The following is a 25,161-nucleotide window of genomic DNA, read 5'->3' as shown; positions in this document are numbered from 1 at the left end:
TTCGATATAAGAGTAGGCCGTAGCGCCGCTGCCCGGGCAAAATTTCCCCAATAGCACACTGTATGGCGTATGCCCGTCTTCATTAGCCCAGGTTAGGAGCAGAACAGTAGGACGTTAAACCCCATTTCATTTCATTTCAGTAACTGGATTCGTCTATTTAATTGTGAGTACACGTCAGCCACAATGTTCGTATGTAGGACATACCACGCCATTGACTCAATGGCAGACTTTATGATACAGCGCGCACACGCTAACCATTCAGTCATCCATCCCTCACCGCTCATAACAATAGGAGGTTAAACCCCATTTCATTTCTTTAACCGACAATAGAATTGCGCAATGAAGAATCACGTGACTGGCCCCTTTCACAAATATAACGTCATTTGCTTAGTCACGGCTAGGCCATTTCAACATATTGAGTCTAGACAACCTGGTTACTATATATGTATGATACCTGTAGATTGATTGACTATTCGTACTCTATATTATGGAGACTCTACACTTGAAATCTAAAAGAATATGGATGTTTTTATTTGTTATTTATCTACCTGGTTTATCAGCAAGTAAGTATATTAGAAATCTATAACGATATTTTACACAAATAAATACACCTGTTTTTATTAATTGAGTTGATCGATAAACTCTTAGCATGTAGGTTATGTAGATCAATGTCGTAACAACCCGCCTTGACAATGGGCAATGACTGTTTATCTTTCATTTAACGAATACTTAGATTTAAAAGCAGGAGTAAGCTTCCCATCGCATTCGACACAGTCGGGTACGAGATTATGAATTAATCAAGATTTGGTGTCAAGATTATGGTGGATGATTGGTATGATGCGGTGACGTCGTGGTGTCGCTTTTCAGAAGGCATGCTATTTAGACCAAAGATGGTTTCGATCTCACAATTGTTCGTATTACCGCTTTCCTCACACTGGCAAAGACTGCTAATTATTGAAATAAAATTCTGCCATGCGTTATTCTCAGATAATTATTGAAATAGAATTGTAGTATATATTTTAGTCCCGTAATATTCTATTTTGTGTTTCCCCTTTAAATCGTTATCCCCGTGTTATCCTGTAAGCGAAAATTTCAATTACATCACTTTCTTGCCCAATCACAGTTAAACGATGAAAATAAAGACAACTATTATCTCTCAATTAATACCCTGATCTATGTAGTACAGTAGTCAAACCATTGAATTTCGATTTGCCTTTATGTTTTTATGTTGTGAGATTTCCGTGTCCTTGGTACCATGTGCTCTGGCTCCGCTATTTAGTTTTTCAAACTTGAAATTTGAAATTAACCGTTCATAACTTTAGACCAGCGATACGAATAATCCTTATACTGACAACGTATATTAGGACCTTATATAGTATGTGAGGGTTTCATTTATGTATATCACCATATACATAACTATGCCTTATTCCGTTTAGTAATAAAAAGATTCACTGTTTTATAAAGGTAAACATTTTTTTACTTTAACATGTCTTTTTCCCAATTTCAAGCGTCCTTGACCTCACCCTTATATTAATGAGCAAATAGATTATTTCATATCAGAATCCAAATGTCGTGTCATTTATATGATTTGATAATATTAAAGTAGCCCTTCCTGTGAAGCGATAAAACGACATTGAAAGGTAAATAAAGATGCGTCATTTATGTTTTGACTCGTGCTATCACAATTATCGACAAATCGGGTGGTATATCTTAATATAGACCATTGACCTTCATTTGCAAAAACTGTCATTTTTTAAAGGGGCATTATGGAAGATTTAGATAAAGAGATGACAGTGCTTGCTATAATTGTTAAAAATAGATAATGAAAACGGAATACGTTGAAAATCGTAATCTAATTAACACACCCATAGCTGAGTTTTCCCTATTTAAAGAACAATGTAATCTCTTAACAGTGCTTGCTACCGTTGTTAGGATAATAAACGAAGCCTCGATTATCCATTTTTAAATGAAATCATTAACCGCCAATCGTATTTAAATCTGTTGAAAATCTCTAGCATCTGATGGCATCGAAAGTTGATTATGGTCTTGGTAAGTTGATTATGGTCTTGATAAGTTAATTATTGTCTAATTAATAATTTATGTAACATTTAAGACATAAATAAAGACCTGTAAGAGGCAGATTTAGCTTTTGCGTAAAGGCTATTTAACATTATTCATATAGGGTGTCCTCAATATTGATTGAAACAGACTTGTCAAAATCGAATCCATGATAGCTTATAAATTATCTTGTAAAGTGTTGGTAAATGTTACGAAAAAGGCTTGATTCTAAACTTTTGTTTGATTATTATTCATTTATGTAAAAATATTAAGTATTTGGGGGTCCTTGTATAGAATTTGTTAGCTTTACACACGTTTTATGGGGTACCATTTCGGTCATTCCATGTCAACTGGACCATTGCTTGTAAAATGACCACCTTAGAAAATTATGAAAAAAAATATAATGTTTTATTTTATGATCAGTAGTGGAATACCGCGTTTTATCAGTGAAATAAAAGTGTTATTCCACTGGCAAAGTAGTCCATGTTGTTTTTTACCTAAAATGATTGTAAAATCATAAAATAAATAGAGCATTTTTCGTTTGGTCGTGAATAACATATTTTATTTCATCTCTAAGCAAGAAAACATGTAGCATTCGTGAAAATATAAGTTTTCTTGCTTCTCGATGAAATAAAATATGTTATTCACTCTAAAAGGACAAATATCCTCTATATAGTATATTCAGTGCAATAATAGCTCAACACAAAAACAGTTTAAAGGAAATTTTGATGTTGTTTTACTATTTTCCATATAGATAATAAACATATAAATCATTTGATGTCTGTGTTGGTACTCCATAAAATGGTCTAAACGGATATTAGAAAAAAAAATGATTATATGGACTTCGTGTGTTAAAACAAAGATAGTTTTCAAAATCTAAAGTCTTGCTGGTTGTAGTGCTGAATATAAATAAAATAAAACCATTAGACAAAATTCGAAGTCCTAAAAAACGGTATAGGCAAAATAATGTAATCAGCAAATGTAATACTATAGGGGTTATTTTAGTTCTATGAAAGGTGATATGTTTAATATAGGGGTTATTTTAGTTCTGTGAAATGTGATATGTTTAATATACTCTCCAAAAAAAGTAGGGGATATAGAAATGTAAATACCTATGCAGGTTGCGATATGATAAATTAGTCGTGGACATGTGACATGCTTTGAGAGCGTGTTCACAGATGAAGAACTTATCGCCCCAACAGAACCCCTGAGCTGCACATGCGACACGCAATACTACCATACACGTGGGAGGAGTTCATTGTCAAATGTGACACTTCAAGGAAGGGTTGATGAAAACTGTCGCATGTTGGTTTATCTATCCATGTTTGCTTTCCTATCGGTTCTTGCATAAGATTTACCGTTTAGTTTATCTTTGCTTTAGTGTGTTACGTTTAATTTGATCGGGAGACGTGTTCGTCGACGTCAACGTCAACCGACAACACTGCAAGAATTGACCGTGGTACTGCAAGAGGAGTGGGTCAGATTGCCTCAAATCGTGATTGGACGGTTGCTTAGGAGCATACCACGACGAATTGCTGAATGTCTGAGGATTGGTGGGGAAATTACTCATTATTAAGACAAAAATCAAAAACGTCTATTTTCACTTTTAACGGTGAAATGGGGCCGTTAGATAAGCCGCCCATATGAACTGTTTATGTTCATGTGTAGGTAATTGGCCTGTTATTAACATACACTGGTTACCTCTAATAAAAACAGCAGTGCATTTCCACAGTTTTGTATTGTTTCTGAATATCCCCTACTTTTTTTGAAGAGTATATATGGAAGTGGTTAAACAAATGTGTGTCTAATCGCTAGTAGGAGTATAATCTTCGTGATAATAGATAATTGTCCCTGAGCCACCGGTGTCACTGAAATAAAGGTCCTATCCCTCACCCCAGCAAATTTTAAGAAGACATTTGCTACTACTGATGATACTGTCGAGGTATATGAACACAAAGGCTATTGGTCTATTCAAATCAAATGAGATATCAATAGATAGAATGACCAAGTAGATCGAATAAAATCGTAGTACAGTTATACCAAGCGAAATTGTCATGCATATTTTCCGCGTAAAATGCCACAGAAGGGGCGTTCGCCTCTATCCATTCCAGAGGCCTCTTGATAATGGCAAAATTTACCTCATCCCATCCGAACGACTATACGTTGCCCCTTTTATTTACAAAAAAAAACATAGTATAAAACGATAAAAACGATTTATAACAACGGTCATATTTGTTTGATAGAATAATAATTTTTAAAAATAACCTCAGTCGGACAAACATAATTTATAATGTATAAAAAATATATGTATATTGTATAAAACATATATTTATATTGTATAAACATACAAGTATTTACAGGGGGAAAAAAGCTCTAAATGAATACATATAAAATGCACTAGATCAAAGCGTTAATTGATATTACTCAATTACTAATTCTAAAATGATTATATAAATGAATAATAACGAATTTCATCATAAGGGACTAATCCGATTTACATAATACTTTTGATGAATGACAATATAGTGACAACCTAACTTCAACAACGGTAATTGACGTAATGGACTAATGGCTACTGATTCGATCGTATGCATGAGAAAGGAACACTCCAAGCTCTCTGTTTAGGACCGGCGTATGGTATCCAATCGTTTTACTTATCTTCTTCACGTATTGGTTGCAGTACTTCTACTTTAGATCATCGCACCCTGTGCCTCTTCTTCCTCAGGTGTTCAGCGACTTAGATTGGTTGTCCTTAGAAATTGGTGTTCGTCAATTCTTATACTGGTTATCACAGGAACAGGCGTGGTGTCATTTCCTCCCTAACAAGGATAGTGGCTACTTTTTGTTGTGGGACAAAAACGCAAGGTCCTGTGAACCCTTGATAGTTGGAACTTGAAATAAGAGTAGGGTGTAGCGCCGGAGTCTGGGCAAAATTTCCCTTATAAGACACTGTATAGCGTATGTCCATCTTCATTAGCCCAGTCGATGCACACAATAGGAAGTTACACTCCATTTCTCTTCACTGCTTTGTAAGTTCCATGTTTGTGTGCATTTTATGTAACCCTTTTATTAATAGCTTTACACACGTTTTATGGGGTACCATTTCGGTCATTCCATGTCAACTGGACCATTGCTTGTAAAATGACCACCTTAGAAAATTATGAAAAAAAATATAATGTTTTATTTTATGATCAGTAGTGGAATACCGCGTTTTATCAGTGAAATAAAAGTGTTATTCCACTGGCAAAGTAGTCCATGTTGTTTTTTACCTAAAATGATTGTAAAATCATAAAATAAATAGAGCATTTTTCGTTTGGTCGTGAATAACATATTTTATTTCATCTCTAAGCAAGAAAACATGTAGCATTCGTGAAAATATAAGTTTTCTTGCTTCTCGATGAAATAAAATATGTTATTCACTCTAAAAGGACAAATATCCTCTATATAGTATATTCAGTGCAATAATAGCTCAACACAAAAACAGTTTAAAGGAAATTTTGATGTTGTTTTACTATTTTCCATATAGATAATAAACATATAAATCATTTGATGTCTGTGTTGGTACTCCATAAAATGGTCTAAACGGATATTAGAAAAAAAAATGATTATATGGACTTCGTGTGTTAAAACAAAGATAGTTTTCAAAATCTAAAGTCTTGCTGGTTGTAGTGCTGAATATAAATAAAATAAAACCATTAGACAAAATTCGAAGTCCTAAAAAACGGTATAGGCAAAATAATGTAATCAGCAAATGTAATACTATAGGGGTTATTTTAGTTCTATGAAAGGTGATATGTTTAATATAGGGGTTATTTTAGTTCTGTGAAATGTGATATGTTTAATATACTCTCCAAAAAAAGTAGGGGATATAGAAATGTAAATACCTATGCAGGTTGCGATATGATAAATTAGTCGTGGACATGTGACATGCTTTGAGAGCGTGTTCACAGATGAAGAACTTATCGCCCCAACAGAACCCCTGAGCTGCACATGCGACACGCAATACTACCATACACGTGGGAGGAGTTCATTGTCAAATGTGACACTTCAAGGAAGGGTTGATGAAAACTGTCGCATGTTGGTTTATCTATCCATGTTTGCTTTCCTATCGGTTCTTGCATAAGATTTACCGTTTAGTTTATCTTTGCTTTAGTGTGTTACGTTTAATTTGATCGGGAGACGTGTTCGTCGACGTCAACGTCAACCGACAACACTGCAAGAATTGACCGTGGTACTGCAAGAGGAGTGGGTCAGATTGCCTCAAATCGTGATTGGACGGTTGCTTAGGAGCATACCACGACGAATTGCTGAATGTCTGAGGATTGGTGGGGAAATTACTCATTATTAAGACAAAAATCAAAAACGTCTATTTTCACTTTTAACGGTGAAATGGGGCCGTTAGATAAGCCGCCCATATGAACTGTTTATGTTCATGTGTAGGTAATTGGCCTGTTATTAACATACACTGGTTACCTCTAATAAAAACAGCAGTGCATTTCCACAGTTTTGTATTGTTTCTGAATATCCCCTACTTTTTTTGAAGAGTATATATGGAAGTGGTTAAACAAATGTGTGTCTAATCGCTAGTAGGAGTATAATCTTCGTGATAATAGATAATTGTCCCTGAGCCACCGGTGTCACTGAAATAAAGGTCCTATCCCTCACCCCAGCAAATTTTAAGAAGACATTTGCTACTACTGATGATACTGTCGAGGTATATGAACACAAAGGCTATTGGTCTATTCAAATCAAATGAGATATCAATAGATAGAATGACCAAGTAGATCGAATAAAATCGTAGTACAGTTATACCAAGCGAAATTGTCATGCATATTTTCCGCGTAAAATGCCACAGAAGGGGCGTTCGCCTCTATCCATTCCAGAGGCCTCTTGATAATGGCAAAATTTACCTCATCCCATCCGAACGACTATACGTTGCCCCTTTTATTTACAAAAAAAAACATAGTATAAAACGATAAAAACGATTTATAACAACGGTCATATTTGTTTGATAGAATAATAATTTTTAAAAATAACCTCAGTCGGACAAACATAATTTATAATGTATAAAAAATATATGTATATTGTATAAAAAATATATGTATATTGTATAAAACATATATTTATATTGTATAAACATACAAGTATTTACAGGGGGAAAAAAGCTCTAAATGAATACATATAAAATGCACTAGATCAAAGCGTTAATTGATATTACTCAATTACTAATTCTAAAATGATTATATAAATGAATTATAACGAATTTCATCATAAGGGACTAATCCGATTTACATAATACTTTTGATGAATGACAATATAGTGACAACCTAACTTCAACAACGGTAATTGACGTAATGGACTAATGGCTACTGATTCGATCGTATGCATGAGAAAGGAACACTCCAAGCTCTCTGTTTAGGACCGGCGTATGGTATCCAATCGTTTTACTTATCTTCTTCACGTATTGGTTGCAGTACTTCTACTTTAGATCATCGCACCCTGTGCCTCTTCTTCCTCAGGTGTTCAGCGACTTAGATTGGTTGTCCTTAGAAATTGGTGTTCCTCAATTCTTATACTGGTTATCACAGGAACAGGCGTGGTGTCATTTCCTCCCTAACAAGGATAGTGGCTACTTTTTGTTATGGGACAAAAACGCGAGGTCCTGTGAACCCTTGATAGTTGGAACTTGAAATAAGAGTAGGGTGTAGCGCCGGAGTCTGGGCAAAATTTCCCTTATAAGACACTGTATAGCATATGTCCATCTTCATTAGCCCAGTCGATGCACACAATAGGAAGTTACACTCCATTTCTCTTCACTGCTTTGTAAGTTCCATGTTTGTGTGCATTTTATGTAACCCTTTTATTAATATATTTTTTCAGTATGGGCTAATGCAATACAGGTATTGTCAAAACCTTTAGTGTTGCCCTCAGGTTAAAATACGTTCCCTTGCATAATTGCATCTCAAACGTAAAACCTGATTTCTTTTGATTCTCAGGCCGTATGGTACTTCTACATGTATAAAGATTTACAATTATTTTTCAGTAACACGTCCCCCTAGTATAAATATACAACCAAACTATGATGTTTATTATAAAGGTGGTGAAACAGTAGAGATGCCATGTGTAGCTGATGGAGAACCTCAACCAAAGTATGTTGAAAATTCTTCATAGCCGATGTCTCCACGGTTTCTTGGGGCTTTTTTTAATTAGAAACAAGCTGGATATAAGTATGGACTCTTTGCGGTTTTTTTTAAAATAAATCCAATTGTCCTGGCCAACCTTATCGAAAGTTATATTTCCATTTCAATTTTGACTTAAAAGCCTGTGATTGTAATGTATGTCAACGTTCTCAATAAAAGGACGAACACTTTAGAGTCCTTTGAGTCATACACCAATTAATTGTACAGCTATTGCCCTTGTCATGCTTATAATCTCGCTCCAGGACATAGTTTTTGAAAAAAAAAGGTCAACCTTATCGAGTGTTATATTTCCATTCCCATTTTGACTTTAAAAGCTTATGATGATTCCTATGCATGTCGAAATTCTCAAGTTATTTTTTATTTGGGGGGGGGGGGGGGTGTTCATTAGGGCATACATTGCAACACTGTTCCATAAATCGTAAATCACAGATTATCATACCATACGGTAAAAACATATTTTGTGGTTAAACTTTTGACTATTTTACTTTTATAGCATTTAGATATGATACAAGAGGGAGTTCTATTGGTGGAATTTTTACACACTTGCCCAGTAGAATTAGTTGACAGTGATTATAGAGGTTATTGTGTGAGTCAGGTCTATATCTAAATTCAGTATGTGATTAAATCATCTAGCTGCTGGTCGGATACTGATTTGTTGCCTGGCAAACAATGTTTTTAATTAGATTGTAAATAATGACTGTTGGTATTTTAACAGCTATACATGGACAAGAAATAGTGAAGAATTTAACACAAGTGGTAATGATGATCGCGTGGTGCAGTTACCCAATGTAGGTACAATAGTAATCAACAGACCAGAAGATAAAGATGAAGGTGTATATCAGTGTTTCGCTGATAATGGCTATGGTAAATCGGCAACAATTAATATTAATTTAAGGATAGCCAAATTGGATCAATTTGCTATTGCTGCACCTATTATACATACACCAAACCTTGGTAAGTTTGTTTTAATACACTGTATCCTTGCAGACTGAGACAGATATTACATATTCTGAAGATCATGTAATTAGTTACCTGTAAAACAAAAAGGAACGGTACAAAGATGGAATTCGGGTTCACGTCCTACTTTTCTGCACCAACCTGGATAATCTATTGGGCCAAACGGGATGATGAAGGCGATCACACGCGACTTTTTTATATCATCCCATTCAAATCATTAGACTCGGCCAACTTCGGGATCGAACACGAGAACTTGTCCTGGCTATAAGTGGTTTCTATTCAAGTTAAAGCAATATTCCTAGATTCCAGAACACAGACTGTTTTCAAATTTCTGGATTCATGCTTCTTTTTCCGACAACCTTGTGAAAGTGTGCACTCTAGATTACATGTAATCAATTATACGTCCAGATTTGAAACTGTCAAAATAATGCAAGACACGGACCCGTCTTCATTATCCCAGTCGGAGCAAAACAGTAAGACGTTACACCCCATATCATTTCAGTTTTGTAAGACACAGTATCCTACAGTCTGGATTGATCAATGGGGATGTTTTATGCCTATTTGGACTAAATAGCCCAGGGTGTTTTTCTGTGAGGAACTGGAGTGGTAGGTTAAAATATCGGCTCATTTGTTTAGATTTAATTTTATATTTTAGGCGATCCTTTGACGCTTGATTGTGTTTTACCTGACAGTGTTCCGAGTCCTCAATTTTACTGGGCGATAAGGAATGAAAGTCATCAGATAGCCATCGATTATGATGCTCGTATTACTCTTGATGATGAAGGTAAGCTTAAAATAATCGGGTAATATTATATTGTATAAAATGAATATCAAATTGTACATGTATCTACTCTATCCTTTGTAATAGTCCCATATTTAATGTTGACTTTGTAATACTCCCATATTTAATGTTGACTTCTATTGTTGTTATCTATCTCCATCGTTATGAACAGCTGGTCTTAGTCATAAAGTAATGGGTAATGGTAATTAATTACTTTCAATGTATTTGGTAATGGCAATGAAATGAAAGGATTGGGGTTTAACGTCCTACTGTTCGGCTTCGACTGGGCAAATTAAGACGGGCATACGCCATACAGTGTGTTATGAGGGAAATTTTGTCCTGACAGTGGCGCTACGGCCTACTCTTATATCGAATTTCAACTGCCAAGGGACCTTTAACGCACACGCTCATGTGTACACGTAACCTCGGTTCTTCGTGACATTCAAACGACTATACGATGTCCCTTGCCAGTTCCTCGGTCAAGCACCACGGACAATGAGGAACTGCCACACAAACTAGGTTATTTCGGGACTAACATATGGTTCAATTTTATTTCAATAATTCACTTGCGCGTAGTGGTCTTTCCCAGTGGGAGAAAAACGAAGAACCCGAAGATAACCCGCGGGGTTAGACAGGCGACCCTACTCCTTGTCACGTACATGCGAGGAATCAACCCCCCCCCCCCACACACACACACACACACTTGACTCAATGACAGACCGTCTGATCCAATGCACACGCTTTAACCATTCGGCCACCTACCCCCCGCACCCTGACAGTTTGCGATACAGAACAAAATTGTTAACGTGGGTCTGCCTATATGGAAGAATCTTATTGATGTTAAAGATTTTTTGAAAATTGTTACTGATATGTTTCTGTTCACTATGTGAGATTGCTTATTGTGGCACAAGAAAAAGTTTTGTCCAGTTTATAAATTTTGGAATCATGCATATTTTGAATTGTTTCGTATTGTTCAATTTTATTTCACGTACACCCGGAGAATAGTAACCACGTCAGTTGATTCAATGACAGACCTTATGATGCAATGCGCACGCGCTAACCTTGTGAATGCGATATAGGAAACCGTTTGCTACTTGTGGGTGTAAAGGGGGCATGACAGGCTCCTGTCTATGTTCTTGTTTTGTTGGCTAGTTATCCTTAATAATCTGTTCTTTCATTAATCGAGTATATCTCGGAGGTTTAAAGAAGAGCCCTATCAAAATTCATTATATTATCCCCTTTTCAACATTTAAAATGACTAATTTTTCCTCTACGAAGTATGTAGAGTTTACAAATTTTTGATCTGTGTTGTTTTTTCTTTCACAAGCTCGTCTACGAATAACCAATGTAAAGGCCGAGGACAGACAAGAGGATCGTGCTTATACATGTATTGCTTTAAATCGAGTTGCACGACAAGTTGTGTCTGGATTTCCAAATTTTATCAAACCAAGAGGAAGTAAGTAATTAAGTTAAACACTTAAAGGTTCAATACCACTCTTGTTGTAACTGAATAATATGTCCCAATCTTTAATCAGGTTAACAAATTGTACTATTTTTACAATATTCCAATTAATTGATGATACAAATTTCATCTTAACACACCTAATTTAAAACATTGGAAAAATTCAACTAAATGATTTGAAAAGCCTGACGTAAAGCTTTTCAAATGTGACTTGGATTTAAAAATATTTTTGAACCCTCTGGACAAGTAAAATAGGATTTAATGGATAATTTACACAACAGGTAGGACACTAACACATCTAGTACTTAGAATAAGGCTATTTTTTTTATTTTCTGGAGCTGTCAAGCTAGTAAGAGTGTTATTGTCCCTTTAAGTTAATATTTTGATTCAGATATTTATTGTTTAAAGCTGTATTCCACGAAAGTATTTGGAAAGTCGTTATTTCCAATAGAATTATGTTTAATTTAGTATAATATATGGAAAGAGAGACATCCAATCTTACTAGAAAAATATTGGATTCCCAGATAAAGACATATGACGCACACGCAGGAAAAAATGTGTTCACATACTGTGAGATCATTGAGAGTCTTAAACATACTACAGACATTGCAATTAATCGCCGGAAAGAGTTGTTGCCAGCGGATAATCCAAGAATTTACCATATTTATGGTAAATATTCAGCGAGTAACGACATTGCTACTTAAACTAGATTTTTACAGCTTGGGGTAGTTTTCTTCAGATTGAAATCTTTTTAGGGGGTTTGAATATGCTTAAGTCCAAATATATCAAATCACAGGATTTGTACGTGGGAAGGGATCTTTAATTTGTAAAATTCTGCTTAGTTCCATATTTGTGTGTTTAAACCTTTTCTAGCTGGACAAACATTTTATTTGAAGAAGTCAAGGGTGGCATTATATGTAATATTATTTGTTTGAAAATACGAAAGGATATTTAGTTTTGTTCTTTTACAAATAATATTAAGACAAACAAGAAAAGGATTTTTATTAGGCTGCTGGTTTGCTACAGAACACATGGCAGATACTGTATTTTTTTTTAAATTAAAAAACGTTTATAAATTATATATTTTAGCTGTGGAGACTTTACATAACGTAAACTATATGTGGGCGTCACCTAGTGATCATTATGGTCTTCGTGGTGATGAGTTTAAACTAAAGTGTATTTTCTCTGGAAAGTAAGTGATTTTAAAGGATTACAAAAACCACAATACAGTCATTTTGAGACTAACATTCGGTTAATTTTATTTACTATTGTCAGATGTGTAATGATAGTAAAGAGAATTTTGCCAGTACTACAGTATTTCTATCAATTCTTCCTTCGATAAAATGTATGTGCTTGCCAATGTGTACGCGGGTGATGAACAAGGTAGGTATGAGCCAAATGAATTTTATACTATCTTGACCAATCACTATAGCTGTGACAGAATTCGGTTATGTGACAGTTGATTGCATTTCCATCAATCCAGATTGTTCCAGACAGACAGTCGAGCACATTCTCCATGTACATTGGACGAGAACCAAGGATCACAATGAGTGCATGGTGACAGTAAACACTACGTGGCTACAATAAATAGTATATGGTTACAATAAATACATGTAGTGCATGTGTATAATAAACATTAGCCTACACGGTTACAATAAACGTACGTACATGGTTACAAACAGTGCATGATTGCAACACACGTTCCATGATTACAATAAACAGTACATGATCTAAATCTTTTTATTATTGCATTTCTTTGTAGTCCGACTCCTGTGGTACATTGGACGAAAATGACTGGAGGGACTATGCCACCAGGAGTGAACATAACGAGTTTTGGCCCAGAATTAATATTTCCCCATTTAGAGTTTAGCGATGCTGGAGAATATGAATGTGTTGGTAACAACACGATAACGCAGACACCGGGTCGAGTTTCTTTCAGTTTACGTGTTGAATGTAAGAATCAGCATAATTTTTGCTTTTGTTATATTTTTATTGTACACTTCACATCACCAAAGAAGAACTGAAATGAAATGGGATTTAACTCCTACTGTTCTCCTCCGACTGGGCTAATGATGACGGGCATACGCCATATAGTGTACTATAAGGGGAATTGTGCCTGAACAAACACTTACATCGAATTCCTACTGCGATGGGATCTTTTACGTGCCCGCCAGTATGTACACGGTACAGCGGTTTTTCGTCCCGTGCCCTCTGTCCCACACCACTGACAAGACGGGACCCCCAAAGACGGACTCAAACGTTCGAATTGTGTCGTCACGTAATTTATTGTATGTAATATTGTCATTTATAACAGTAAACATTAAAAATAACCTAATTTTGCATTATAAGGTGTTTTCTAACAGCAAAAATGGGCGACGGGGTGTCATATGCGCTTACCATAGGTTATTAGGTAGGAATCACCCCAGATATATCCGTGCTTATTTGACACGTTACACTGGATAACCGTAGCATCATCACGCGTCACGTTAATCATCATCACAGTATCAGGCTTTAAATCTTTCATTCGTGATTCTAGGATCTGTAACTCCTAGAAAATTATGCAAATAGATTGTAGATATGTACCAATAACTATAATGCAATTTGGTATTTATAATATATTTCAGAAAAATAATTAATTTTGTTTTGTAATGTGTTTTAAAGAAAAGACATTTGTGATAATGTACAATCATTTGTTTAAGTCAATATTTGAGAACACTAAGCTTCACATCCAATGTATTAGCAGTCATTAATATCAGGAATATTAACACCATGATGACCCAGTTTCATTTCAAAAAATAATGTTTGTTGTTTGTTTCAGCGCGACCGTATTGGGTAGATGGTGGCCTAAAGGACGCAGAAGTTGCAATCGGAGAATCTGCTAACTTTTCATGCAAGGCTGGTGGAGTTCCTGTACCATATGTACAGTGGTTCGTCAATGGTGTACGTCTTTCGGGTAAGTATACTATAAATTTCTTGCATAATAACTAAACGCTATATTCTAATCATAATCATTATCTGGTATTTTACCTAACTATTTAAACAATGAACTATAACACATACTATAACACATTATTATTTAAACAATATACTGTCATTCCACAATTTAACTACTATATATTTATACACTATACTGCTATCTCACTATATTATGTCTTGAATATATTTAAACACCATACTGCCATTCCACTATCTTATGTCTTGTATATATTTAAACACTATACCGCCATTCCACAATTCTATGTTGTATATATTTAACGACTATATTGGCGGCATTCCACTGTTCTATCTTGTATATATTTAAACAATATACTGTCATTCCACAATTCTTTCTAGTATATAAATATATAAATGTATATACAATATACTGCCATTCCACTATCTTATCTGGTATATATTTAAACAATATACTGCCATTCCACTCCTCTGTCTAGTACATATTTAAACACTATAATGTCATTCCAGAATTCTATCTTGTACATATTTAAACAATATACTGTCATTCCACAATTCTATCTAGTATATATCTAAAGAGTATAATGCCATTCCCTTATTCCTTTTCGTATATAAAACACTAATCTGCCATTCAACTATTCTGTATATACAGTATGTAAACACTATACTGTCATTCCAGTACTCTATCCTGTATTAAATTGAAACACTGTTTTATCATTATCTGATATTATATTTAAACACTGTAACTGTTCTATCATCATAGATATTGGTATATATCTACAATCTATTTGCATAATTTTCTAGGAGTTACAGATCCTAGAATCACGAATGGTAGATTTAAAGTTTTAACGGATGATACGGCGATGATGATTAACGTGACACTTGCTGATGCTATGGTTATCCAGTGTAATGTGTCAAATAAGCACGGATATATCTGGGGTGATTCCTACTTAATAGCCTATTGTAAGTAGACTTTATTTATGTATTTTAGAGAAACAGCAATGGTGGCTGTGCACCGTTATAGAATACTTTCTATTGTGTATTTGAGAAGGTTTTTTTGTAGCCTACTTAGTTGGGTTTATTCTGAACATGATATATTTGTAAATTGATAACTTTTATCTTTTGATGAAAGTGACAAATACATGTATATAAGGATTAGAAAATCTCTTTACTGCTGTATAGAAATAAAATTGAAATGATATGGGGTTTAACGTCCTACGTTTCTGCCCTCCAATGCGTACACGGGGTGACTATAGTTTGTCCCTTCCCAGACCCCGATCCTACACTATTAATATGTCGGGGGAGGAGCACACTGGAAAATACCGATGAACTTTCTCGACCAATGCTGGGATCAAATACTTGGTCTCCAGATCAGTGAGCCAACGTGGCTTCCGTGTTCTATATAATTAAAATAGTAACAAATGAGGTACAATTCAATGTGGGTAGCTGATATTGACAAAAGGACATGAATTGGCGAGGCCCACAGGCTCCAGCCTGTAACGTAGAAAATATTTCTAAAATAACATTAGACCTAAGCTAAGTGTAATGTCTAAAGTCTGTGCTTTGAATCCGATTTCTAATTCAAGTGCAAATAACTCGTGAAAGGGATTCTCTTTCAGTCGATATAATAATACCAAGTTGAGAAACGGTTGGAATTAAATAATTGAGGTCAAAGTTCACTACTCTAGATTCCGTCAACCAGTGGTGAACTTTGACCCCAATTATTTAATTCCAACCGTTTGTCACCTTGGTATTATATATCGACTGAAAGAGAATGGGTTTCTTTTTTTAGTTTCGTCTCAAATTCGCATATCGGTCATCACTTGGATTTTTATAATTTAGCGTACATCTTATAAGAACTATATGTATAATATCTTTTTTTAGTTTTGTTTTCAGATGTTAAGTAAATTGAGGTCCCGTAAAATATAAAAGACGGAACATAAACCGTAACAAAACGAAAAACGAATCGATGCATTTGATTTTGAACAGATTGGTTTAGCGTTCTTCTCTGTGCATGCATCTGATGGCAACGTTTAATAAAACCCGATCAAAGCGCCCCATGTTATAAAATAATTGATGTGAATGCATTATAGAGGACAGGTGTCATATTCGATATATGTTTCAATGTTTTGATTGAATATTGTTTTAAACAAGATGGGGCAGAGAGTGGGTTGGGGACATCTGATACTATTGATTGTTATTATTTTACATTCCAGTTTCTCTAGAAATCTATATATACCATAGAATCATTTGGAGAATTTTATATTTTCTATTTATATTCCAGTACCAATGTATACCATAGAATCGGTAGGACAAGATTATATTAACGTTACCTGGTCATTAGACGACTTGGATAAAACAGGAACAGTGATGTTTGTAGAATACAGAAAACTAGGTAGGTATAACATAAATGTATAAATATATTGTAATTGATGAAAAGTTATCTGCCCTGGATGATTTCATTGGCACGTGGGTTGATTCTACGAACCAATAAAAACACAGTTTATATGCCACTCCTAGCGTCATTGTTTAAGTTCACCACAATGACGCGTATTGGTCGGTAAAAATAGCACTATACCGAGGATGATGCCTAGAAGTTATCTGCCCTGACACTGGATCCGTGTAAAACCCTTTTGTGTGCTTTCGTTCGTTTTTTTAATACATGATGGGATTTTTCGAATATTCATAAGATGGTTAATGATCCAGTCAAAAGTAAATGATATCGTACATGGAGCAGACTTTACTTACTTTTTCTAAAATACCACATAAAGGATTTTATATTTAACTAAATCACTAGACGTGAATTAAATCCTGCCTTCTGTTGCATTTCAGAATAAAATGAGCAGTTACATATTTCAACTACTATCGATCAACAATTATCTGTTAATAGATTTGGATTTGTTTTTCAAGTATATTTCTTTTTTATTCAGGTGACTCAGAATGGATGAATTCAACCGTTGATTATAAGAATACACGGACGACTATTCCCGATCTCGAACCTGGTGCAACTTATGAACTGCGAGTTGTAGCTATTTATAGAACACAGAGAGTGGAATCTAATATTACCCAGGTTGCAACCACGGCTGATGATGAAGGTTCGTCTTTTTCAAGGAGTATCCCTCAAAATGCATAATTATGTATGTTCTCCCAGAAGAGGAACTGGGTTGCCCATTGGTGGAAAGCTTTCCAATGTTTGTTCTAGGTCTGTTAACAGTTATAGAACCATATTGCCGTTAACACATATTGTACCTGTTAGCCTTCTGTACTTAAATAAGTACCAACAGGCAGGTATTTTGCGTCACACTAGGAACTTATAGCTATTATGGATATATATAACCTATTCATTGAAATTATCGTCTTGTTACACTAAGCTAAGTGTAATGTCTAAAGTCTGTGCTTTGAATCCGATTTCTAATTCAAGGGCAAATAACTCGTGAAAGGGATTCTCTTTCAGTCGATATAATAATACCAAGTTGAGAAACGGTTGGAATTAAATAATTGAGGTCAAAGTTCACTACTCTAGATTCCGTCAACCAGTGGTGAACTTTGACCCCAATTATTTAATTCCAACCGTTTGTCACCTTGGTATTATATATCGACTGAAAGAGAATGGGTTTCAGGCGAGTTATTAACCATGATTTAGAAATCGGATTCAGACCCTATTGTCGTGACAGATTTTAGACATTACACATAGTCATATGGCAAGACCGGGCTGGGAGTAATCTGGGCTTCACTGTTCATTTCTTATACGCAATAACATTCATTAATCCGGAGTAATAAATGCTACATACATATGAATTGTGTGAATATAGATCATGAACTAGTACAACCTATAAGAGTTCAATAGTTTTTATTTATTTCTAGTCGCCGGCAATAATTTAGCTTCGATCTTATTAGAATTGTATCTTTTTTTAGTTTCGTCTCAAATTCGCATATCGGTCATCACTTGGATTTTTATAATTTAGCGTACATCTTATAAGAACTACATGTATTATATCTTTTTTTAGTTTTGTTTTCAGATGTTAAGTAAATTGAGGTCCCGTAAAATATAAAAGACGGAACATAAACCGTAACAAAACGAAAAACGAATCGATGCATTTGATTTTGAACAGGTTGGTTTAGCGTTCTTCTCTGTGCATGCATCTGATGGCAACGTTTAATAAAAGACGATCAAAGCGCCCCATGTTATAAAATAATTGATGTGAATGCATTATAGAGGACAGGTGTCATATTCGATATACGTTTCAATGTTTTGATTGAATATTGTTTTAAACAAGATGGGGCAGAGAGTGGGGTGGGGACATCTGATACTATTGATTGTTATTATTTTACATTCCAGTTCCTCTAGAAATCTATATATACCATAGAATCATTTGGAGAATTTTATATTTTCTATTTATATTCCAGTACCAATGTATACCATAGAATCGGTAGGACAAGATTATATTAACGTTACCTGGTCATTAGACGACTTGGATAAAACAGGAACAGTGATGTTTGTAGAATACAGAAAACTAGGTAGGTATAACATAAATGTATAAATATATTGTAATTGATGAAAAGTTATCTGCCCTGGATGATTTCATTGGCACGTGGGTTGATTCTACGAACCAATAAAAACACAGTTTATATGCCACTCCTAGCGTCATTGTTTAAGTTCACCACAATGACGCGTATTGGTCGGTAAAAATAGCACTATACCGAGGATGATGCCTAGAAGTTATCTGCCCTGACACTGGATCCGTGTAAAACCCTTTTGTGTGCTTTCGTTCGTTTTTTTAATACATGATGGGATTTTTCGAATATTCATAAGATGGTTAATGATCCAGTCAAAAGTAAATGATATCGTACATGGAGCAGACTTTACTTACTTTTTCTAAAATACCACATAAAGGATTTTATATTTAACTAAATCACTAGACGTGAATTAAATCCTGCCTTCTGTTGCATTTCAGAATAAAATGAGCAGTTACATATTTCAACTACTATCGATCAACAATTATCTGTTAATAGATTTGGATTTGTTTTTCAAGTATATTTCTTTTTTATTCAGGTGACTCAGAATGGATGAATTCAACCGTTGATTATAAGAATACACGGACGACTATTCCCGATCTCGAACCTGGTGCAACTTATGAACTGCGAGTTGTAGCTATTTATAGAACACAGAGAGTGGAATCTAATATTACCCAGGTTGCAACCACGGCTGATGATGAAGGTTCGTCTTTTTCAAGGAGTATCCCTCAAAATGCATAATTATGTATGTTCTCCCAGAAGAGGAACTGGGTTGCCCATTGGTGGAAAGCTTTCCAATGTTTGTTCTAGGTCTGTTAACAGTTATAGAACCATATTGCCGTTAACACATATTGTACCTGTTAGCCTTCTGTACTTAAATAAGTACCAACAGGCAGGTATTTTGCGTCACACTAGGAACTTATAGCTATTATGGATATATATAACCTATTCATTGAAATTATCGTCTTGTTCATCACTCAAAAGATGCATTTCAAGGTTCATTTGTGTATGTTATTTGTTCATTTCAGTTAATAATTCCCGCCCGTTGTCTAATATTGAATGGATTCTAGGATTTCTCGGGGCTGTTGTTGCAGTTCATCAGAGGTATATCTTAAATAACTGTATCTAGATTGTTTAGATATAGTTGTTTTAAATTACTATCTCGAAGGGGCCAATTACTTTTGCGGTGAAGATAACTTCTTCATCAACTTAAAGATTTAGCTTATAAAAACAAAAGAGAAACTACGGTAAATGGCTATAACAATACGAGTAATTTTGAGACCGATCTGTTTTTAATAAGTGTAAGTTAACTTAATAGTGTGTAACCTCTTCAAATACCACTTAGGACGATTTTACAAAAACAATCTAGGTTGGGTACTATCATTGCTTGATGCAGATTGATGCAGATTAGAGAGGTCTATTTAAAACGACGCTTTGTAATAATCAGTAACTTTATTCCATAGACCTATGTGTTGTGTATATATATTGACTTTGATATACGTAAGTCGTTTCTAAGACACTAAAGATGGTGACTCGAAATTAATAGAAAGTAATGCTAACTTTGTTGGCCATAACTTCATCAATTTTTATGCGCCCACATTTCAGTGTGGGTGGATTATGTCGTCACTCTGTCCGACATAATACGTGAACGCATAGAGGCTACAGGGTTCAGTTACTTTCCGTTGCGAAGTTATTCTTCCATTTGCCGAAAACCTTATCAACACGATAGAGGCTGTAGTTTTTAACGTATGTTTTTTTTTAATTTTGTGAGAAGTATTGGAGTCCTGAGAGGATGGGCCCTATTGATATTCAATTATCTCTCTTCTTCTGATGACCGTTTGATCGCGACATAGGCAATAGTGTTTAACCTTGTGTACGTAATAGACGCCATAGGTTATGGCATATCTGGGGTTTTTTTTTTCAAATTTGGTTGGAGGCAAATGCAATGAGGCTTCTTCAAGGATTAGATTTCTTATCAACTTTGCTCATCATCCACCTTTTCCTATCGGATAAGCCACAGTTGGGACAAAGCTGGTGTGTGAGCATTTCAATCCTTTGTGTAGCTGTCTTAATCATTTCAGACCAATATGCTATTTGTTTGTTGATGGTGTGGTGTACTGTGTTTATTTTGTGGTCAGGAATATTGAGGCTTTAATATTGTTTTATTTATTTGCAGACACATCTGGTGAATTATTAAAAGCTTATTACCATACGAATACATATAGGTGAGATAAACAGTCTTGCTAGGCAATAGAAACTCGTCTCTAGGAATAATTGTAAAGAAGCTAAAATGAAATGAAATGGGGTTTAACGTCCTACTGTTCTGGTCCTAACCTGGGCTAATGAAGACGGGCATACGCCATACAGTGTGCTATGAGGGAAATTTTGCCCGGGCAGCGGCGCTACGGCCTACTCTTATATCGAATTCCAACTGCCAAGAGATCTTTTACGTGCACGCCAATGTGTACACGGGACCTCGGTTTTTCGTCCCATCCGAACGACTAGACAGCTGTCCTTGTCAGGCCCTCCATCTTGCATCACTGACGAGGGGAAACCACACCGGAAAATCTGGGTGAACTTTCTCGGCCAATGCAGGGACCGAACACCCGACCTTCAGGCTAGCGAGCCAGCGTCTTACCCACTTAGCCACATGATCCCCCGTAAAGAAGCTAAACCTGTAACTCAATATTATATATAATATTCTCTGATTCAATCAATATTTATGTTGTCATATAACCGCGAAAATATGGGATCCTAATATCCAATATTTAAGACACAGTGAACAATTTTAAAATCAGCTGATGACATATATGCTTTCGAGCGTCATTTGTAATGAGGCGCCATGATCAACGAGGCAACACGTCAGTGCTTAAGTGAAATGTCAAACCATACTCTCTGGTTTCCTTCCACTGCTAAAGACCCCTACGCGCAAGCGAATTATTGAAATAAAATTAAAAACCATATGTTAGTCCCGAAATGACCTAGTTTGTGTCGAGTGGATGTTAAACCCCATTTCTCTCTCTCTCTCTCAAACCATACTCCCGAAGACTGGACTAACCAGTCGCGAGCGACTGCCAATCCATTTGGATTGATCAAGTAATTCGACGAACTGATTAGAAAGTATAATAAAAGAGATTTGAAAAATGAATTTAAATCAGTTTATATAAACTCACATTACATTAATATGTGCTTTTAGACCCATTGTTGTCCTTTGGGGTTTCAAGTAATATAGATTTAGCTCTTATAACAAGAATGGCGTCTTTGAATGAATGTGGTATTAATACTAACAACATTTAAATCTGTTTAGTTTTCCTTAGCAACGTATGGGGGGTTGGTCACGTGCTTCAGATCGTAAGGTCATTTGCTGATACAAGTCATGAATTCCTTTCAAATTTTGTACTCGACACGAATGGCGTTGCTTAACTTTATGAGTCTTCTTACAAAATTTAAAGGAACTCGCGATCGATGTAATTAAACCATTATTTACATTTTTTTTTTTATTTCTTCTTTTCAGCAGCGATAAGAACGTGCCATCCAGAAAAGCCTTAACGTCCACAACTTTTAATTTTTATTAAACAGTTCATGAACAATGACTTCAACCAAAATTTACATATAAACTGTTAATGTGAAATACTTAAATTAGAAAAATGTAGTGGCCTTGGAAGAAAATTCGTGATCTAGAAGTGCGTTTCTCTACCGACACGAAATCCAGAATATTCAATTTAGTTCTTCGATTCTGTAACGATAAGCAACGTCACACTATCGTGCAAAAGATCCATATTGCTGGGCAGATATTTCCCCTATGCAATTTAATCTGAAAACCAATATTATTTTACTTAACTATAAAGCGTAGGTTCCACTAAATAGATGTCTTGGTTGGTGTTGGGGTAGGCCAATCTGATTAAAATATAGATCTATATTTCGTTTCTTTTTTTTATAATTTCAATGACCTACACTATATGAAGATCTGACTAGTTGTTGTGGGTATGTCGCCTCAGAGGTCATGCGAGCGGCTTTTGACCCTATGACGCCAGACATTTCATTAACCAATCAGCATTGATGTTTCTAGTGGATTACCCACAGTTCCGTGCACATCAAAAGTTCGCCGCAACAGACCATTTCATTGGCTAATCCCTCGCATCATCCAGAACACGTCGATGCTAAGAATTCTTAGGGAGCCTAGTGTAGTAAAGACAAGTAAAACAAAATTTTGAACTATAAAAACGAAACGAAATAGGATCTGTGTTTTAATCAGATTGGGATAGGGCGCCCAATCTCATCTTGGGATGCATTTTCTTTCTATAACCGCGTTTACTTCGAACTAAACTTAAAAGAGGAATTGGCGCATTATTGGTGTCAGTCGCTGCAGTATATCGTTTATCAGTTATATTTTAAGAAAATATTTTTTTATTACATTATTATTATTTGCTTAATGTATATCGTAAATTGAACAGTGTCGCAGTAAATCGTTTATAAATTTAGCTTTAAGGAATTATTGTCCCCCGCCTTTCGAAGAAATGGGACTATTAAAATGGGTCGGACCGTCTGCTCGTCCTTTACATTTTTGGGACACAGTAACTCTCCTTCTAATTGAGCTAGAATGGCTTAAAGTCCATCACCAAATCTTCAAAGAAAAATGAAACCAGTATAACAATGCTATCGCGCATGCTAAAACTCAATTCTTGAAAGAGAAGATTAACAATGCTACCGGTAGTAAAGTATTATTCAACATCTGCAAAAGTCTCACTAAAAATTCGTTTCCAGACGCTTTATGCCATTATGCTATAAAACATACCAACTCCCGATTTCTTTGTCAAACACTTTACAGAGAAAATTGAGACAATAAGACAGGGTTTTCAAATTGAAAATGATTTTACTGACCACAATGACCAGTAGAATGGTTATATTCCGCCGTTCGAGATTAAAGGGGTGTCCGCAGACTACCACAAGAAGTTAATCCAGAAAGCTCCAGCAAAATCATGTGAATTGGATGTATTACTTACATGGCTTTTCAAGAAATTTTCCTGTGCAAGTACAACATATTTACTTGGTCTTATCAATGACACAATAAGCTGATCAGAATTTACCCACAGTATTTACGACAGCCTATGCGAAACCACTACTGAAAAAAACGAACCTTGATCAAGATATACTGAAAAATTACAGACCAGTTTCAAATCTATCTTTCATTTCTAAAGTTATTGAAAAGATCATTGCGGATCAACTGAAAGACCACATGAATCAACATAATTTACTAGAACCAGATCAGTCTGCTTACAGAAATCTGCATTGTACCGAGGCAGCCCTAACAAGGGTTCACAATGATATTCTTCGGGCCATCTTTTTATTAAGTATAGAATGAATAAAACATGTGAATATACGGACTATTTCTATTTTTATCTTGTTCTCTTATCAATAGATATTCAATTACTTTTTTGAATTGTCAGATATCCTTTCACAGTCTCACATAACAACTTTTGGTCTTCGAAGGAATTATTAATGAGCAGAAATTCGCCTTGTATCTGTTATCACTCATCACTTCAGTCAGTTATATAGAAGAATAATGCGTGTTTTCCTTTTGTGTTTGTCACTTCCTGTTGTAGAGACCTTCATTACGCGTCAATCGTAGACATGATCTCTGTGTTAAAATTATATTTGGAACGTGTTTAACAGTTCTATCACATATGCGATAATGATTGACACCAATAGTAGAGTGGCCCACAGATTCAATTATCTGTACTATATAAATTGACCTGTTTTAACAGCATGTTGTCACGCGGATCAAAACTTCGTTTATGAGAAAAGTGCTCTCACGGGCTCGCTCGTGCACTGTAAGCAGCAAACCGTCGCCCAAAATAGACATTCACGTGACAATATTCATTCACTTATTTATCAATGAAGCCATGTAAAAAATTATTCTTTACTCGTTGGACTTTTAAAAATAAGTAGTTACGAACAAGATTAAAATTTTGGCTAAAACTCGGCGATTTAATTTCTAAGTTAGTTGATTGTAACCAATGACGTTTATATTGTACCGGTTCTCGGTTCAGAGTCAACTCATGTAGTTTCGCCATTTTTCTATCTTTTAAATCCACTCTCGTGGCAACATACCGACACTGCCAGACTGTGAAAGTTACTTTTATTTAACCGTAAAACTCTGTTGTTAGTGGGCGCTTTAGTTACTTTAGAAGTTACATTGTTGCTAGCTCTAAATACGCAGAAAAAATTTGAGACTG

The 25,161-nt window shown here is 35.3% G+C and overlaps 1 protein-coding gene across 2 annotated transcripts; it reads left to right on the top strand.

Moving 5' to 3' along the window:
• The first annotated feature begins 392 nt into the window (after positions 1-392).
• Positions 393-23,406, top strand: LOC126827459 (neuroglian). 2 transcript variants are annotated; one of them, XM_050556808.2, is made up of 16 exons: positions 393-563; positions 8,102-8,207; positions 8,974-9,212; positions 9,871-9,999; positions 11,324-11,452; positions 12,548-12,650; positions 13,221-13,411; positions 14,277-14,411; positions 15,215-15,373; positions 16,695-16,805; positions 17,341-17,505; positions 18,818-18,928; positions 19,464-19,628; positions 19,954-20,029; positions 21,102-21,150; positions 22,443-23,406. In XM_050556808.2, exons 1-15 carry the CDS (start codon positions 488-490, stop codon positions 21,112-21,114), a joined length of 1,908 nt encoding a protein of 635 aa, XP_050412765.2. In that variant the 5' UTR covers positions 393-487; the 3' UTR covers positions 21,115-21,150; positions 22,443-23,406. The 2 variants fall into 2 exon arrangements, with proteins under 2 accessions (XP_050412765.2, XP_050412764.2); XM_050556807.2 differs by having other exon boundaries at positions 22,440-23,406.
• The last annotated feature ends 1,755 nt before the right edge of the window (positions 23,407-25,161 follow it).

This window comes from Patella vulgata, chromosome 7 (assembly GCF_932274485.2).
Source record: "Patella vulgata chromosome 7, xgPatVulg1.2, whole genome shotgun sequence".
NCBI lineage: Eukaryota > Metazoa > Mollusca > Gastropoda > Patellidae > Patella > Patella vulgata.
This window is presented reverse-complemented; position numbering and strand designations above follow the sequence as displayed.